This window comes from Aythya marila, assembly GCF_965140915.1.
Source record: "Aythya marila genome assembly, chromosome: 1".
Lineage (NCBI taxonomy): Eukaryota > Metazoa > Chordata > Aves > Anseriformes > Anatidae > Aythya > Aythya marila.
The window spans coordinates 158,781,426-158,800,301 of record NC_139042.1 but is presented as its reverse complement, the minus strand read 5'-3'; the positions used below and the strand labels follow the sequence as shown (position 1 = coordinate 158,800,301).

The window sequence follows — 18,876 nt, the reverse complement described above, 5'->3', positions numbered from 1 at the left end:
GGTTGGAGAGCTGCCAGGCAGAGAAGGACCTGGGAGTGATGGTGGATAGTCGGCTGAATATGAGCCAGCAGTGTGCTCAGGTGGCCAAGAAGGCCAACGGCATCCTGGCTTGTATCAGGAACAGTGTGACCAGCAGGGCTAGGGAAGTGATTGTCCCCCTGTACTCAGCTCTGGTGAGGCCGCACCTCGAGTACTGTGTTCAGTTTTGGGCCCCTCGCTACAAGAAGGACATCGAGGTGCTTGAGCAGGTGCAGAGAAGGGCAACGAAGCTGCTGAGGGGCCTGGAGAACAAATCCTACGAGGAGTGGCTGAGGGAGCTGGGCTTGTTCAGCCTGGAGAAGAGGAGGCTCAGGGGCGACCTTATCGCTCTCTATAGGTACCTCAAGGGAGGCTGTAGCGAGGTGGGGGTTGGTCTGTTCTCCCACGTGCCTGGTGACAGGACGAGGGGGAATGGGCTTAAGTTGAGCCAGGGGAGTTTTAGGTTAGATGTTAGGAAGAACTTCTTCACTGAAAGGGTTGTGAGGCATTGGAACAGGCTGCCCAGGGAAGTGGTGGAGTCACCATCCCTGGAAGTCTTCAAAAGACGTTTAGATGTAGAGCTTAGGGATATGGTTTAGTGGGGACTGTTAGTGTTAGGTCAGAGGTTGGACTCGATGATCTTGAGGTCTCTTCCAACCTAGAAATTCTGTGATTCTGTGATTTATTTGGAAATATCCCAATACACTTGGCAGAAGGAATCAAATCTATCTGACTGCTTGTGGTTATTGTGACTTCTTTACGTTCTCTCAAGGTGTTATAACTTTGTGTACATTTCTACAGGTATGTACGATCTACCAGAAAACCCTCGGTTTTAACAAAAGGGGAATAAATGTCTGTTCAGCATAAACTAAATTATTTTGAAAAAATGGGGACAAGAAAGTAAAACATCTTTAAGAAAGGCAGCTTGAATTTTTGTACCTATAACTGCAATAAACATCCAGTGAAGAGGCTAGGAGCTGTGAGGTTGTAAAAATAAATAAATAAATAAATAAAATTCCAGTAGAGAGCCACTAAGACAGAAAGTGCCTGTAAGAATGTCCCTCAGTCTACTTTTTTTTTCTAAGCAATGTGAGTTCACTTCCCTTTGTATCCATGAATATACTATATACCTCAGACCAAGAATCTATTTCAGTCTTCCACTGGCAAAAGAACACTGTAGAACAATGGACCAGATTCAGGGGTGCACAAAGGACAAGAATGCAAAGGAAAAATTTCAAAAAGAGAAATTCAGGCTGGACAGATGAACAAATGCTTCAAAATGAGCGTATAAACACTGACATGGATTGCCCAGGGAGGCTGTGGACTCTCTGTCCTTGGAGGTTTTCATAACCTGTGTTGGCATTGCCCTGAGCTTTGAAGATGAGGTGGAGCTAAATGACCTCCAGAATTTCCTTCAAACATATTCTTATTGTATAAGAATATGTGATTCCAAGAATGATGGTAAATAATAGAGAAAAAATATCAATTTTAAGAATCATCACTACAGTTGAAGAGTTTTGTTTTAAATTCACGTGGAAAATTTATCATTTCACATTCCAGTCTATAATTCAAACTCCCCTGATACTTGCAAAATCATAACTCAGCTAACATTTGGATATATATTCCATAGGTAAGAACTGTGGAAACTTTCATTTGATAGCCAGATGCCTACATTTGGCTTGTACAAATCTGTTCCCATTCTGACACTTGTGAACTACTGAGCACTAGCAGTGAAGTCAGGGATCCAGGCTATCTAACTCTTACATGTGGGACAGCACTGTCAAAAATGCTTAGATGTATATACAAAATAATGTTGTGAGTCTTAAGAGCTACTGCCCCAATGGGCAAAGTGCTCATGGGAGACATTCCAACTGAACAAAAGGAAAAACCTCTTTACTGTGAGGGTGACAGAGCAGTGGCACAAGTTGCCCAGAGAGGATGTGGAGTCTCCTTCTCTGGAAATACTCAAAAGTTATCTAGACAAAATCCTAGGCAATGTACTCTAGGGAACCCCCTTTGAGAAGGGAGGTTGGACTAGATGATCTCCAGAGGTCCCTTCCAACCTCAATCATTCCGCGATTCTGTGACATTTTGGTTCTCACTTTTTTTGCAGATTTAGATTTTGGATAAAAAGACTCTCTATTGTAAGAAAATAACTTAATCAAGAAACTATATGAATTTCATGGATAAATCTTTCTTAAAGCTTTTCTACTTAATGTGAATAGTTGAATACTAGCTGACACAAGGGAAAAAAAGATGAGCTAAATCTGTGCTTCAGGGCATTCACCTTGAATGAAGGAATGTCAGATTGGATGCCTGGGGCATTTTATTATGGAAAGGAAAACAGTTTGCTGTTATGGGCTGTGACAGGAAACAATTTTGCCCATATGTCTACATGCTGCAACCAAAAGAAAGATTTCTCTCTGAGGCAAAAGGACCTTCCAAAATTGCCCAACTTGAGCAAGTTCAAGGTTGTTTTTTTCCCTGAATCACGTAAATACTTTGCCATGAATACTTCAGTTTGCATTCTTTAAATTCTTTCATTTAATCTTACTTTAATCTTACTTTGATAGCTTTTGTGGAACCCTAAGGTTCAAACTGTTTTTTTTTGTTTGTTTGTTTGTTTGGTTGGTTGGTTGTTTTTTTTGTTTGTTTGTTTTGTTTTGTTTTTTAAACATATATATATATATATTTTTTTTTTTTTTTTTGGCTGGTATTTACATGCCTTTGTCTAAATGTCCAGACAGATGTAGATATATAAACAAGAGAGGAAGCTTTATTTAAAAGCTTTATTTAAAGAAAAGTTATACTGTTCTTCTGGCAAAAGAAGGCAAATCATACTCATTGCACAAGGAAAATTATACATATCACAGAGTTTTTTATTTTCTCCAAGAAAACAATCATCAACAATGTTTTTAACGAGTGTCTAAATTCATCACTAAGACAATACTAATAATACTTTTAGCTGTTAATAAAAAAAAAAATACACATGACTTAAAATGGTTTATGAATGTTGCCTGTGCCTTCTGTCATATTTAGTCATAAGAGCTTAAGCAAACATAGATTATTCTGGTTATCATATAGGCCATGTTTTTATTGTTGCAGAAAACTACCTACTATAGAATCTCTGCAATGGAGGTTGGAAAAATCAAATATTTTTTCATACTCAGACTCTGTTAGTCTTTTTTGTTCCCAAGAGACAGGCACGAATTTTTATGAGGGAAAGCAGTAATGTCTAGGAAAACAATGAGAATGGCAGCACTATTTTTTTTATTACTTTTTTTTTTTTCCAGAAAACATAACCACCTCCTTAAAATGATATGACATTGGCTAACTTTAGGTTTCTATCATTCATTAGATGTGCAAAAACTCACATATCTTATATCTCTTAAGAATATCCCTTGAGGAGCTGCTTGCTAGCTGCATCTCTGAGGACAGTCTCATTGCCTGCAAGGTAGCACAACCTTCCTTTAATCATATATTTTCTTAATAGATAGACGGGCTCCTTGCAGCAGTTGTTCTGCCAGCACTCATCAGAGAAAGACACTACTATACTACAACATTACTGACCTAGACAGCTTCTGTTTCAGGAGCTGCTAGTATGGAAGTTGCAGCTCCTTGTATCATTTCCACTGTAGCTCTAACAGTTCTTGTATCACTTAGTAGCACAGCCACAGAGATTGGCACAGTTGTCAGGTAGCCTTTGGATATGCAAAGAAAATGGGCTGTTAGATTTAACTGTATGGACAGTTATGCTGTGCAAAAGAACATTTTTGGTGTCTCCTAGCATGGGATAAGTTGTGCAAGAGAGCAGTGTTATCTGATCAGCCTGACTAGAGAATACATTCCAAAAAAATTATAAAGACACTTTGGAATGTACTGTATAATATCTGTAAAAATATATTTCTATTGAAACATATATGAGATTACAGACAGAAGCACTGGAAGTTTTTATAAATTTCATACCCTGTAAAACAATTTATTAGTAAGATTAAGATATCTAGAAGATAAACAAGGCTGAGCAATGTCTTTTAATTTTTATTTTTTTTTTCATGAACTTTCCAGTACCTCGCCACGTGAATCTGTTGTACATCTTACTTTATAGACTGGTTTCCAAATGGAATAAAAAAAAATGTTTCGTGAACTTCACATTTAGTTTTCACCATGAGGACCATTTTACTGCCAAAGAAATAAACATCAAAACTAATAAGTTCTCAAAAGAATGCCAAAATTATATGCAACTCTGTGTTTATTCTGAAAAGGAATTGTGATTTTGTGTATAAAAATAAGATTGATTGATTGATTGATCGATTTATTTATTTATTTATTTATTTATTTATTTAATGCAGGTTCCTAAATGTGGGAAAGAAAATTCATCCCCTGCAGGATTTTTCAGTCCCACTCTAGATTCAGGATGACAGGTATCCAAAACCATGGCATGAGTTGCGTATACCTGTATAGTACAGAAAGAAACTAGTCAGTTAGCTCTGGACTTCACAGAAACTGTGTGATGAGTGGGAAATCAGCTAAGATAAAGAGTAGGCAATGATGGAACATGACCATGCTCCTTTATGATCTCTGGAATGCTGCAGCGTGCTTGGATAGTGAAGGATGCATTAATTCTGGCATGGAGCTGGGCTGTGCATCTTTCTTCAGAGAAGAAGATGTTGTTAATTGGCACCAAAGTACTTATTGAGGAATTTCATCTACAGTATATAGTTTCAACACATCTTGTCTGGAAGGATGATTAACAACTGGAGTGGTCATGGTGAGTGAGATTCTAACTTCAAGTTAGGACTCTGGAAGATAGCATGAATGCCTTTGGAAATGCCAGTTCTGGAAAATTACAATCATCATGACAGTTAATTTCAATATTTTCCAGGGAGTATCTACATTAAAAATTAGACCAAAATATGTTACAATTAATGGAATATAAAATTTGGGCTAGATTTTCATACAGCTTATACCATCTGGATTTTCTTTTTAAATGTTAAAAAATCACCTGATCCTTGAATTTCTAATTTGGCAAAATAAGTAGAGTATGGTTTTATTATAAGAGGACTACTATATATATACATATATATATATACATTTCAATAAGCTTTCTCAAAGAAAGATTTTTCTTTCTTTGAAACTCTTGTTATTCTTTTCAGAAGACAAATCTTTCTATAGGTCTAAGCTTCTCAGAATTAGGTTCCCTCTTGTGGGAAGCTAAACGTAGAAGAATTCAAACAATTTGCACTTCTTAAACAATAGAATTAAATAAGGAAATGAAAGAAACACTACTACAAAGATTCTCTATCTGTTTTCACTATCTATTTTCACTATCTTTGTGATACCTTCAAGTATTTAATCAATGATAGCTTACTTTTCAAAACTGGAGATATACAAAATAGTCATTGAGTGACTAATTCATGTTTTATTTTATCATTATTTTCCTATTAATCATTTAAAAAGTCATATGGAGGGCCAAGAACTCAGTGTATGTGTTTAACTAATAAATGTATAATTTGGGTACTCAATTTAAGATACACTTACCATAGTGTTGTACATCTAACATTTTAAAAATCAGGTTCCTGTTATTAATGTAGGATAGATTTGTCTCAGTATTGAAATTGATGAAAACTTGAAAACAAACTAAGGTAAGAGATTAACAAGTACTTTTACCTGGTAGGTAATCTAAATTTACCTAGCCAAGGTAAATACCAGATCTTGGCATTGTGTTGTGGAACTTTTGTTGTGTGACTGTGGTAAAGAGCTTAAAATATAGAGAGAAAAGCAACAGAGAGACAAATCATTCCTTAATGAAGCATATTCAGGAGAGCTTGATATTTTCAATAAAAGCTGAGCTACTGTGTTCTGAATTTTGCTGCTCTGCAAGGATCTCTTTAAACTGAAATATTCATTTCATAAGGAAGTGAGGGTGTGCAGAAAGTAAACCATCAAAATATTTTTCCAAACTTTTAGGATAAAACCAGATCTTCCTAAATCCCATATAAACCAAGAGTCAGGTGATATTTGCATTTCACAACATAAGCCAGCTCAACAGTTTTCCAGGATTCCCTTAACCAGTGCCTCCTATTTGAACCTGAGAGCTCACCAGGTAAACTTGGTGTAATTCATCTGAACATATATGCACAGAATGCCTGTTTAAACAAGAGACATATCTCCTAACTGAGAGGTCTAGGCAGGCAGTTCTAGGTTCTATTTAGCCTTTGGAGTTTGATCCTACCTTCTCTGTAGCTAGGAATGTAGGCACCAGTGCCCCAGCCTTCTCTTGAACCTCTGTACTGTTCAAGAAGGCTGTTTGAAGGACTGTTGCGGAGAGGAAAATTACGAAGTCTTGAAATTACTTTAAGAGAAGGATAGGGTCAGAGTTCCTGCTCCTAAATCTGTTTTTGATATATGTTTGGTTTTGGTTGTTTTTTTGTTGTTTGTTGTTGTGTTTTTTTTTTTCACCAGGAATGATGTGAATGATGTGAAGTACCATGTCTATAGGTGCTGGGTCTGGCCGCTTGGGCTAACTGCATTGTCCTTTGTGCTATACTGATGCCCTCACCCATCTTCTTTATTTTATACTGCTTGGTCTTGCCAACCTGACTGCATATCTTTTAAGATAAGTAGAAGCTATTATTAATTGCAATATATCATGCAGGGTAATCTTTTGTCCTTCTGACTCTGAGAACAGCCTGAAAATGAAAGCTTCTTCTCTATGTTTTAAGCAACAATGCAAAAAGAGAAATATATCACCACTAAGTGCCAATCTGCAGAAGTGAAAGAGGCAGAGTGAACCCTGAATAAATATAAACACCTGGATTAAATGGATCACACGGCTGTCTGGAACTGCAGAATATATGATGAAAGGTGCTTAAACTGTGCACAGACTTTGTTTCGGCAGATTTTGAATCATCACCATTTCTCCAGTCACCCTGAAGAGAGTTTAAGAGAATTTTGGGGAAGGCAAACTGATTTTCCTTTTAGACAAGAAACCTAAAATTTTAGTAAAGTAGTACTCAAATTAGGCACACGGGATTGCAGTCTTTGTTAAATGGAGCAGTCCACAGGGCTGGTGAATTAGCTCTGCTTGCAGTGTACTCCTGGGTTTGCTGGTAATGAACTATACACATGCTTGATGTTTAACAGACCTTGCTTCATACTAAATCTGAATCATATGGCAGCCATTATTGAAAGAAAGCAACGCATTTCTTCCCTGTCAGCAATGTTGATACTGAAACAGAGCAACTGTTCTTACAGCAGTCTCAGTTGTCCATGTCTCTTATTTGTGGGTCTTTCTAGTCTTTGACCTTTTAGCCATTCCAGTCTTTCTTAATCATATGGGCTATTCAATTCCCAAACAAGTACACCACTCTGTTCAAGGAGATTTTATTGCCCTCTGTGGTTATTGGTGTCCCTCAATCTCTGATTTTTTTTTGACAGTGACTCTTATGACATTGATTAGCAATGTGGACCAGTGGGAGAAATATGGAACAAAAATTCTGTAATAGTTTCAGACATTCTTCTTAAACTAGGATAATTTCAGCCATATTTTTTAAAAGACGTCTAGGATCCATGGAAAAGGTATTTTCAGGATTTTTATTATATTCATATTTGCACTTCCTTTTATTGTCATGCAATAACATTGCAAGCACAGGGGGTTGGACCCGACGATCTCTTGAGGTCCCTTCCAAACCCTACAATTCTGTGATGCTGAAATACAGTTTTAGAGATAGTTCACGATGTCAGAAACATTTTGTGATATTTGTCTTTGATTGCTCAGCTTTGCAACTTAAAAGTGACCTTGTTAACACAAAACTTTCAGTCCCCTCTTACTGAAAATAAGGCTCTGGAAAGTCTCTCAGGTTGGATACTCACATTGAAAAGCCTCCTAAACCATTAGTCATTTTTGGAAATCTTGGCTATGGCCTTTTATTAGTCTGTAAAACTTTATCACCATATATTTCACCCTTTAAATAATAAAGATGATGGAGAGCCATACAAAACAAATGCATGAAGGAGAATTTGTGGGTAATCTTAATGGCTTCATGGAAAGTAGGCTTTTCTGCAACATCTGCTTGGGCACCCAAACAGTCACATGTTCCTGAAGAGCTCTTTCCAAAACTTGGGAGTGCATGTGAGAATACATATTGCAGCCATCACATTCTTGATATATTCTTGAAAATATTATTGATCTTGAGGACTTTTGTCTCTATTTATTTATTTATTTATTTATTTATTTATTTATTTATTTATTTATTCCTACAGTTTGCATCAGTAAAAAAAATACACCTTATAAAGAATCTCTTAGCAAATGCTTTTGTTCTTTTCTTCTCCTAGTGAGGAACTGCATCTTTAAAAGGGATGGCAACATATGTGTTTGATAAGGATCAAATTTATGGTCTCCAGATCCACAAAGGTCTCATAGTGACCTGCTTCTCCTTTGCTAAACAGTAGTTCACTCAAATAATACCACCACCTGTCACAAGGTAAGGCAAAAGTCCCTTGTCCATGACTTCTGTGATAACATAATGAACATCTGTACATGATTAGCAGGTTAAAGGGTAAATTCAGACCCTCCTGAAGTATAAGATAAATTCTTTCTTTTTAAATGTGCAACATCTTGGAACTTGTATTTAAGTGTGTCACAGAAGATATCTGCCACCAGTACTCACTGTTTAAAACCTTTCAGTATAACATTTGTGAAGGTCTTGGATTGTTCTTTAATGGTGAACAGATCGCAGAAAGTCCATATCTTCACTATGTACTCCATGAAGATTTAGCACAAATACAAACCAGATTTGCATTGTACTGTCTGGCTTTGACAAGAATCATAGATACACTTTTCATGTTGAAGCCTCCTTAAATCATTTGTTACTGAACTCACAGCTATTGTAACATTAATACAGTAGCACTTTCTGCTTTTACCCACCTCTCTTCTGTGGAGTCTAGCTGACCATCTTTCTTGTAATTAATATGCAGCACCATGACTGCTGCAGGATGTCAAAGGTAACATTTTAAGGCCTAGGTGTTTAAAATGGCACACATAATGAAAAATGGAATGTTGTACATATAATTTTTTGTTTACAGGCATTGCATCGACTCAAAGATAGAAACTTTAATTTTGAGGTATAGGTGTAGATTGTTTTCATATAATTTAAGATTTTGAAATGTTCAGCATAGCACTCATGAAGGAATCAGTTTTATCCCTTACTTACAAGAAAGCCCTAATAATTTGTATGCTGTATGTTAGAAGTCTGGACTTCTAACAGGGTGGAACACATAAACACTTGTTTCGTTTTTAAGCACATACTTACATGTAAACTATGTAAAAATAACAGGTAATGAGGATGTATTTTATTCCTATACAAAGTAGCACAAATATTTACTCATGAACAAATTTTTGTTATGTGTTTAACATTAACCTTACTGAAGTCACTGGAAGCTGAACACATACTTAAGAGTTGATTTACACCTTTTTGTTTTGTTTTGTTTTTGCAAGATAACACAGAAGAGTGAGGATTAAAATGAAGATTATATTACTAGATATTTCTTTCTATTCTTAAATGTTGTTTTTTTAGACATTCTCAGGAATCAAAGTATTAAACATTATGATATAATTTGTTAGAGATTTTATTATTAAAATGAATTAGACTAAACTCTAATACATTATATGAATTTTATAACTAATATAAACATCAAAGTTATGAGGATATATTTTGTTTTTAGAGTATTTTCATTAGCTTTTTCCTTAAAATACTTAGGCTCTGTCTTTGAATGTCTAGTTTTTCTTATATTCATCTGTTACTTTAAGTTTGTACCAGAAAAGAAAATAAAGTACTTAACATCAGAAATATGTGTCTATGCTTTGGAAAGCAAGTTGGCTGGAAAGTGTTTACTTCAGATCGATGATAAAACAAGATAATTAATATGTGCCTTGATAATTAAAAACAGAGATCACTGCAGGAGGCACTGGAGAGCATGAAGTCTTTGAAGAAATATATGCAAAAATATCAAAAAAAAAAAAAAAAGCATGTTTTAATCCTTAGAGAAATAGAAATAGATGTTATTAAAAAATTCTTAACAAATGCTTTTGCTATCTTCTTCTCTTAATCAAGAATTATGTCTTTAAATGGCATGGCAGCATCTGCATTTGATCAAAATCAAATAAAAGATTTCCGTAGGAGCAGATGGCACTGTTTTTCATTCATTGTGGCCAGTTCAGGTATCATGAGAATGAATTATGATGCAAGCAAGCTTTGCATGTAAAGTATCATTTGACAAAAATGTTGAATAAAGGTACATTTTGTGTTACCTGTTTCATCTAGACCAGTTCCTCTCATCTGCTAAACTATAAAAATCAAACTACTTCAGCTCTGTGGCTGTTTGACATTAAAACCAGTATTTCCTGTCTTTTCTTGCTTAGGTGCTGAGGTGCCTTAGCTATTTTAGGGGTTAAAAGCTGTAGTCACTGATGCGTATATATTAGGCTGTATTCATAGAACACAGCTTGTAGCCTGAGTCAGGCTATTACGGTCTAACAACAGTGACCAATAGAAAGAAAAGAAGATCCAAGAAAGCTGAGGTAAGCCCAAATTCTGAAGCAATGTCAAATTAGAAACAATAGCTAATAAGGTGTGTATGGTAATGCAGCTGGGAATGTTAGCATTCATTTCAAGTTTTATATGCTATTAATTCTTAGAAGAACAGGAAGCAAAACACAGTGATTAGCAGCCAAAGGGAGCCAAACACTGATTTTTAACTGGCTTCAGATAGCTCCAAGAACTTGACTAACAAGGTAAATTACTTTATATTTCTTTTTTAAAATGTTATTAAAGTACTATTTCACTGTGTAACTTAAATATGCTATTCTTCAAATACTTGGAATATTTCCAGATAGCAGAATGTAGGGCTGGAAGATCTGTAGGATACTGCACTTGTTACTGGTAATAACAAAAATGAAAACTATTAAATGACTACATATGGTATGCAGAGATTAACTGAGCTATTAACCTTACTTTTTCATTAACCATATGAGAGAATTCCTTCTGTATTTAAATATTATTTTTGCTAAAACTAATCTCTTTATTTGACCAGAAATCTCAGCTCTCTCTTACCTCTTCATTGCAAAAAAAGAAAAAAAAAAAAAACAACAAACAACAGAGTTTGTGAAGCCTTTGTGCTGCATAGATATGTCCTGTTGTAGTAAATTATCATTGAAAATGTTGCTCATTTTTTAATGATAGAAGAGTATAAACAAAGCAAGTAATTAAGTAGGTAAAACTGATACAAGAAGCATGAATGTATATGATATACTTTCTTTAGGACTTACTTTTTCTGTAATTTAGATCAGGCATTTATTTTGGCTGTTTGCTTTAGAGAAAAAAAAAAAAAAAAAAGAAAAAAAACCAACAACAACAACAAAAAAAAACCTTTGGATTTGAAAGAGGGAGGGAGGGGAAGGGATTACTCCATATTCCGTCCAAGCTGTTTAAGAACATGCCCAACAAACAGCTGTTAAAACACTCTTTGATCTTTCACTTTTCTGTGATGACAAAAGACCTGGAAAATCTGATCCAGATGCCATTATAATTTAGGACAGAGGAAAAACAGAAAAAGATTTCATGATTAATTTTAAATGGAGTAACACTTACTACAAAGGCATAAAGATCATCATAGTATTGATAGCATTATTGAAAATAATACAGTTCCTTAACTAGCTTATGCAAAACAGCTCTGTATAGGAAAACTTAAATAAATTTATAAGAAGTAATGATTTATTGTCAGAGAAATGATCTGTGTTTCCAGATTCTTTGAAATTATATCTGAAAGAACATCTGTTAAATTGGTAGTAAATGTAAAAACTAAGTTGAATCAGGAAAATGTTTAACATTTAACACTTGTATTACTGTTAAATTTGTCCTGAACATGCTATACTAATTCCATAGGTAACTGAATTTGGCTGTTCATAAAGGAAATATTATTTGCAATGTAATACAGTTTTGTTAATCTGGTATATGGTTAGAGAATTGTGTTAAAACAACTAATTGTTTTTCTCCCCTTCCAAGGCAAAAGATGACTCTAAAAGTCTGTCCAAGCCTTTTGCTCTTATTCTTAGCCCATTCTGTGTGGACTCGAACTGTGAGACAAGTTTATGATGACCTGGATCCTGAACATTGGTCTCACTACACTTTTGAGTGTCCACAAGAATGTTTTTGTCCTCCTAGTTTCCCCAATGCATTATACTGTGATAACAAAGGTCTTAAAGAAATACCTGCAATCCCAGCAAGAATTTGGTACCTCTATCTTCAAAACAACCTAATTGAAACAATTTCAGATAAGCCTTTTGTGAATGCCACTCATCTGAGGTGGATAAATCTGAACAAGAATAAAATTACCAACAGTGGAATTGAGAGTGGTGTGCTGAGCAAGCTGAAAAGGCTGCTTTACTTGTTCCTTGAAGATAATGAATTGGAAGAGGTGCCTGCTCCATTACCAGTGGGCTTGGAACAGCTAAGGCTGGCTAGAAACAAAATCTCCAGAATCCCAGAAGGAGTCTTCAGCAACTTGGAAAACCTTACTATGTTAGATCTGCACCAGAACAATTTGTTGGACAGCGCTCTTCAAAGTGACACCTTCCAAGGACTCAACAGTCTTATGCAACTCAACATAGCAAAAAATTCTCTTAAAAAGATGCCTTTAAGCATTCCAGCTAACACACTGCAGCTGTTTTTAGACAACAACTCCATTGAAGTGATACCAGAAAACTACTTCAGTGCAATACCCAAAGTGACGTTCCTTAGGCTGAACTACAATAAGTTATCTGATGATGGTATTCCCCCAAATGGGTTTAATGTTTCATCTATTCTAGACTTACAGCTGTCTCATAACCAGCTCACTAAAATTCCACCTATCAATGCTCGTCTTGAGCACCTTCACCTTGATCACAACAGAATCAAAAGTAAGTGTGTATTGTCATTAACATTAATTCTTTGAAAATGACTGTTTAACTACAAAAATTACTATTTGAAAACAAAGAGTAAAAATGTGCCACAGGCTATAGGGAGATGAGCAAAAAACCTCCCATGGGCTAATTTTCAAGTCAGTTTTAAATATGACAACCAAATATATTTATGTAAGTAATACCACATTTGATTTGTTAATTCTGATACTGAAAATAAATAAATAAATAAAATAAAATACAAGCAGATCAGAAGGTCAGAAATACAGGTGGCTTAAGGAAATTTTTTCCCTTCACATTTTGATATATACATACATATATATATATATACATATATATACATACATATATATATACATATAGACTGCTAGTTTTCCAAAGCTCATGAGCATCTTAGAAGCTTCACTAAGCTAACAGAATCAAATATCAGCTGATTTGAACATCTCTCTTTTACCTGTTACCTAAACAAAAAAAAAGGAACCTAATGTGAGAGACCCTTAAAGCAGAATAAAATGTTATCTGCAGTCAAAATGGTCTTTTTCTAATAGAACATTGTGGCTATTGAATATTTCAAGCTTGAATATCCTACCCATGTTTTATTTTTTTTATGTATGAAATGCTGGTATTTATCATTAACCTTTCTTCCTGAAAATTCTTTTAACTAACTTTACAGAAACTTCATTCTACTAATGCTTATCTCCTCAAATGTCTTCTTTGTATAAATGACACAAGACTTTATTCTCAAGGCAATAGAAGCCCGTCATGACATAATTTTGCTTCTAGCAATGTTTCAGGCATTCATCCTTGTACAGCAAGAACATGGTAGTTAGGTATATAGGGTAGAGAGAGCATCTGCTCACAAGTTCTGCAGATCCTTATAAGATCCAAGTTCTTAAATCCCTTAGTTTACTTATCTGTGGTTGCCTTTTGCTAGGCAGTACAGTAAGCTGTTTCATGTCAAAATCAAAGTAATCACTTTCTAATCATCACTTCACAGAATATATTCACCTCTCCACATTTTTCATCTTGTTACACTGATTTAATTGAATAAATGGTTCCTTACTTCTCTGTTGTATTAACTTAGTTCACAAAGATACTAAAAATAACAATTTGGCTGCTCTATCAAAGAAAAACATACCAGAAGATAACTAATAATAATTTAATTGAATGCAGCAAATCAAATGTATGAAACCTCATAAAGACAAATAAATTTTGTACAACCCAAACATATTTAACTGGCCTGCAAAAAGCCTAACAGTTAATTAAAGTTAGGGCTCATGACATGCATTGTCACTGAACATGTTTCATTGCCGCCTTGGCAGCAAAGAGATTTAGCTTAATTGTTTCACTGAATGGCCTCAGGAGTAGACTTTATCTCCTGTCTCTTTAAATGGATACTAAATTAAGATCAATGGAATATAACTTGCCCAATTAAGATGTGTTTTGTGTCCAGGTAACACAGACCCTCTGAAAAACCTACCAAATTATTTTATTTTCTTTAATAAGATAAAAAATAGGTTAAAACCAGGAAAAGTCACCCATTGAGACTAATTTTCCAATTAGTCTGTCATAATAATTTTCTACAAGATTTACATTACTAAATGTGTTTACCACTTTTCAAAATGGGACATTCATTAACTGTTTAATCACTTTGAAAGGTTGCTCTTTTTTTTTTTTTTTTTTTTTTTTTCCAATGAGGATTTACTCTAAGTAGCTGTGTATAAAATGGTCAAATAAACTTTTTTAAAAAAGAAGTCTTTGGGCCAAGCAGCAATACTTTTCTATCAGAATCCATTATATAGTATTTGGAAGAAAATGATAAAATGGTTCAAGTTCTAGATTCTGACCTATTGTCAGACCCCTGAGCTATAACTGCTACTAGCTTCTTTGCTGAAAGAACCCAGAAACATACAATTTGCCATGTTTGTCCTTGGCTGCTGTAGTTAATATATAAGAAGGAAAAAGGAAGTCCAACTATTTGAGCTAGACCACAATGGGTGCAGCTGTAGGTTACAAGACTAAACCAGAAGCATCTTCCTGATCATATATGTCATAACAGATTAATCTTCTATATAAACTCATTTTCTAAATGTTGAGAGGCTATGAGTTTTATTGATAAAAAAAAAAAAATAAGATTCTTTCTGGTTCTTCAGCAGATACACAGTGTTGGTAAGTAATGAGGAAGCTTTCTTCTATAGCAGCTCCAGAACCTCATTTTTAAATATTCTACTTATCAATACTGTTGACCACGTATGGATTCATGTTATTTGAATAAATCATCCCAGATTATAGTATCTATTTTGAATTAGTCATACAGTCTTCCAACTTAGGAAATGGAAAGTGATACACAATTCCAGAGGGAAATTCAATCCATCTTAGGGAGATCTGAATCACCTTTTGAATGTATCCATCTTTCCAAAGTTTATAAACAGAGTCGAATGATTTGCTTAGGCTGACACTATTGTCTGCATAGATCAGTTTAGGTGGATGCATTCCATACAACTGGATTGCCCTGTCCCTCTTGCGTCTGCTGGTAAAATTTATCAATATACCTATGAACCCCAAGTTTGAACGAGAAGAAAGAGAGACTTTTACTCTTCTGATAATTTGGCAGGATTTGTTACTTACAGGAGGAAAACAGTAAAAGACCAAACCTCTTCATACCACACACCATCAAGAAATCATTTCACAGGTTGCTTGTTACATAATTTCTTGCTCACATTAAGGTTGGAGTAATTAACCCAGTGAAGACTATTATACTGAGATATTCTCTAGATCAGAGAACACAGAGGTTTAGAGTTCATTTGAAGCCATCTTGTTTCCTAGGGACAGCATTTTGACTTGAGAAGATGTATTTTCTGCTACATAATGTTGATTCATTTGTAAAACTTGGAAATACCATGTAAATATCATTTCCATAATGATAGTCTCAAGCTTCCTGCTTCATTTTCACACATGAAAAAAAAGTTGTACCTTGTTTCTTCCAAGAATATCAAATGCCTTCCCAAAATATCTGATGAATTAATAAAATTTCACAACATAGGCAAAGAGGATTTGATATAATGTTTCTGATAAAATATTCAGTCCTTGCCTGAATAGATGTATTTATCTAGTTTCCATGACAAAGATAATGTTTGTTTCCAAGATGTTGCAAACATCTGTACTATGTTATTCAGAAATATTATTTTTCTTTTGATCAAATCAAATCAAATCAAATCATGTTTTATTTTAAATGAATTTTGGGGTTTGTAATCAGATATTGTGGATATACTATTATTGATATAATATGTGGATATTATTATTACTAAATACATGTATAAGGGAGAAAAAATGCAAAAAGCTTTTCTTTTTCTATTTCTAGGGTACTCAGAAAAAAAAATAAAAATCTGTTACATTCTCTATTCAAGTAGTTTTTGCAGGTGGTCTGGCGCCAACAAGATCTTCATGCAGTCAGATTAATCACTAAAGACTGTAATTTGGTCCAAGGAATTTGACATCTTTAATAAGCAAACACCGCCAGTATTTTCTAGAATAAGGCTGAAATAGGTCAGCTGTGCTATACAATAACTGAAGACAAGATGTGAAAAACATTTTTGTTAAGTGATGGAAGTAATTTAGGAGAGACAATGTAAAGAATCCAATCTATTTAACCCATATGAATATAAGCAAATTCAAATTATTGTTTTATTATTATTTTATGAATGTTAATATATGTGTGATTCATAAAGAATTTTAAGCATGTCTTGGCTTTTAAATTAGGAAAAAGTATATTCCGTTGCACATTTTATTACTGCAATTAAAGAGAACTGTACTGAGGAATTTGAAAGAACAGGAAAATACAGACATATGAACAGGTCCTCTGATTCAATATTGTTATCAGTTTGAATATGACATCTTCAGTGAAGTATATCTGCTAAAAATTGTGCAGTATAATTGCAGTAAGAGGTTTGAAATTCCTCAGCATTAGCCTTGTTTTGGTCCCTCTGAGGTCAAAGAGCTATGTCTCAATAAATACAGACAGTTGTCTAAGCTAGTCTCTGTCAAAGAAAAATCTCTGTCCAAGAAAAAATTATGTATCTAGTACCTTTTAGTCATAATTACAGAACATTAAATATACAATTCACTGTTCTGGATTACGTTATTTAACATGTTTTATTACATTAACAACAAAGTAGTTAATTGTTAATTCTGTGTTTTTCCAACTCTGACAACAAGTGACTCCCATAAAAATACTGGTGAAAGGCTGTCATATTTGTCTTCTAAACACATTTTATCTTCATGAATCCTTCCCGTGGAAATTACCTAACATGTTTAATCTATATTTTCAGGTGTCAATGGTACTCAGATATGCCCAGTCTCAATTACTGTAGCAGAAGACTATGGTTTTTATGGTAACATTCCTCGCCTCCGCTATCTACGCTTGGATGGAAATGAAATTCAGCCTCCAATTCCATTGGACATCATGATATGTTTCCGACTACTGCAGGCTGTTGTCATATAAACATATTTCAGTGTCAGTCTTGTGCTGTGAGATCTCTAAGATACAAGTTTTGCTGGAATGAAACTTGTTCCAACTCATAAATCAAGAAGTAACAGTTTTATTTTGACTTTAATTTGTTCTTTGCTTGCATCTTTTCTACAGCTGAAAAGATTGTTCTTCTTTTAGAAGAGATTTTGGATCTACATAAGACATGCTTAATACTTTACCTAAGAATTCCTAATGCAAATATGTTGAAAAACATCTGTAGTACTATTCAAAATATTCCAAAAAGAATTCTTACCTACTCTATCTCTCTTGTCAAAACCTGTGATATCTAACCTATTAACATCATTATATCTCCATGTAGTTGTTACCTAGTAACTAGCATGAAGAATGTGGATACACTTGGCTAAATATTTGATAGAATAATCATGTTTTACATGAACACTATCTATCAAAACTGTCAGTCTTTAGGATAGTCACTGTCTAACAATGAACAGCTACTTATCATGTAAATAATTCATAAATTGTTGTCATCCCTTGAAGATGGGAAGACTGATATTGGTATTTTAAGACATGAAATGTGTGAGATGTAGGCCCCAAAACAATATACCAAATATATATTGATATATGACTTATTCAGTGTGTGATTTCAAAATTGAAATACACTTATCCAGCTCAAATCCTTACAAGGGAATATGACATGAAATCTTACTCTATCAAAGTGACAATTTTGTGCTGTTTCTTTCTTCGGTATTCCATTTCTAACGTTGACATAATTTCTTTCTTCAGTTTTAGGACTGTCATTGAGTATTTGGTTTATATTTTGTTTCCCTAGAGATAAAACCAAGTAAAGTAATGATTCCCTATCACAGAGTAGGTTCTTCACAGAAATTAAAATGTCAAGTTAATATAACAGTAATAAATATAAAATTAGGAAATTAAGAGAAAACATTCCCTTCCCCAGCTACTCACAACTTACTTTCTGAACTAACCAAATATTTGTATAGGAAGAGTGTCAGTTTAAGCAAATACAACAAACTCAGAGCAGTATTTAATTATCATATATATGTACATAACACTGGATTTTGGAGAAGTATTTATCACAGCAGAATTTTGGAGAGGTATTTATCACAGCAAATTCACAACTCACTAACAAGAGAGATATAAGCAGACACCTTTATTATTATTATTAATTATTATTATTATTATTATTATTAATTTTCTTCTCTGTTAGGTTTATGGTTTTTTGTTTGTTTGTTTTGTGTTTTTTTATTATTATTATTTTGTTTTGTTTTCTAAGATATACTGGGATTATATACTGAAATTTTAATACATATTTTAATACATATCTCAAATATTTGACTTAACTGTTCACTGGGACAATATGACATTTTTGTTATTTCTGATAGCCAGCATAATA

At 34.2% G+C, this 18,876-nt stretch overlaps 1 protein-coding gene across 1 annotated transcript; it reads left to right on the top strand.

The window, feature by feature from the left end:
• Positions 1 to 12,087: 12,087 nt before the first annotated feature.
• On the top strand, positions 12,088 to 17,474 carry KERA (keratocan; the record flags this gene model as incomplete). Its single annotated transcript, XM_082758738.1, has 2 exons — positions 12,088 to 12,973; positions 17,302 to 17,474. 2 exons carry the CDS (start codon positions 12,088 to 12,090, stop codon positions 17,472 to 17,474), a joined length of 1,059 nt encoding a protein of 352 aa, XP_082614864.1.
• Between the last annotated feature and the right edge of the window lie 1,402 nt (positions 17,475 to 18,876).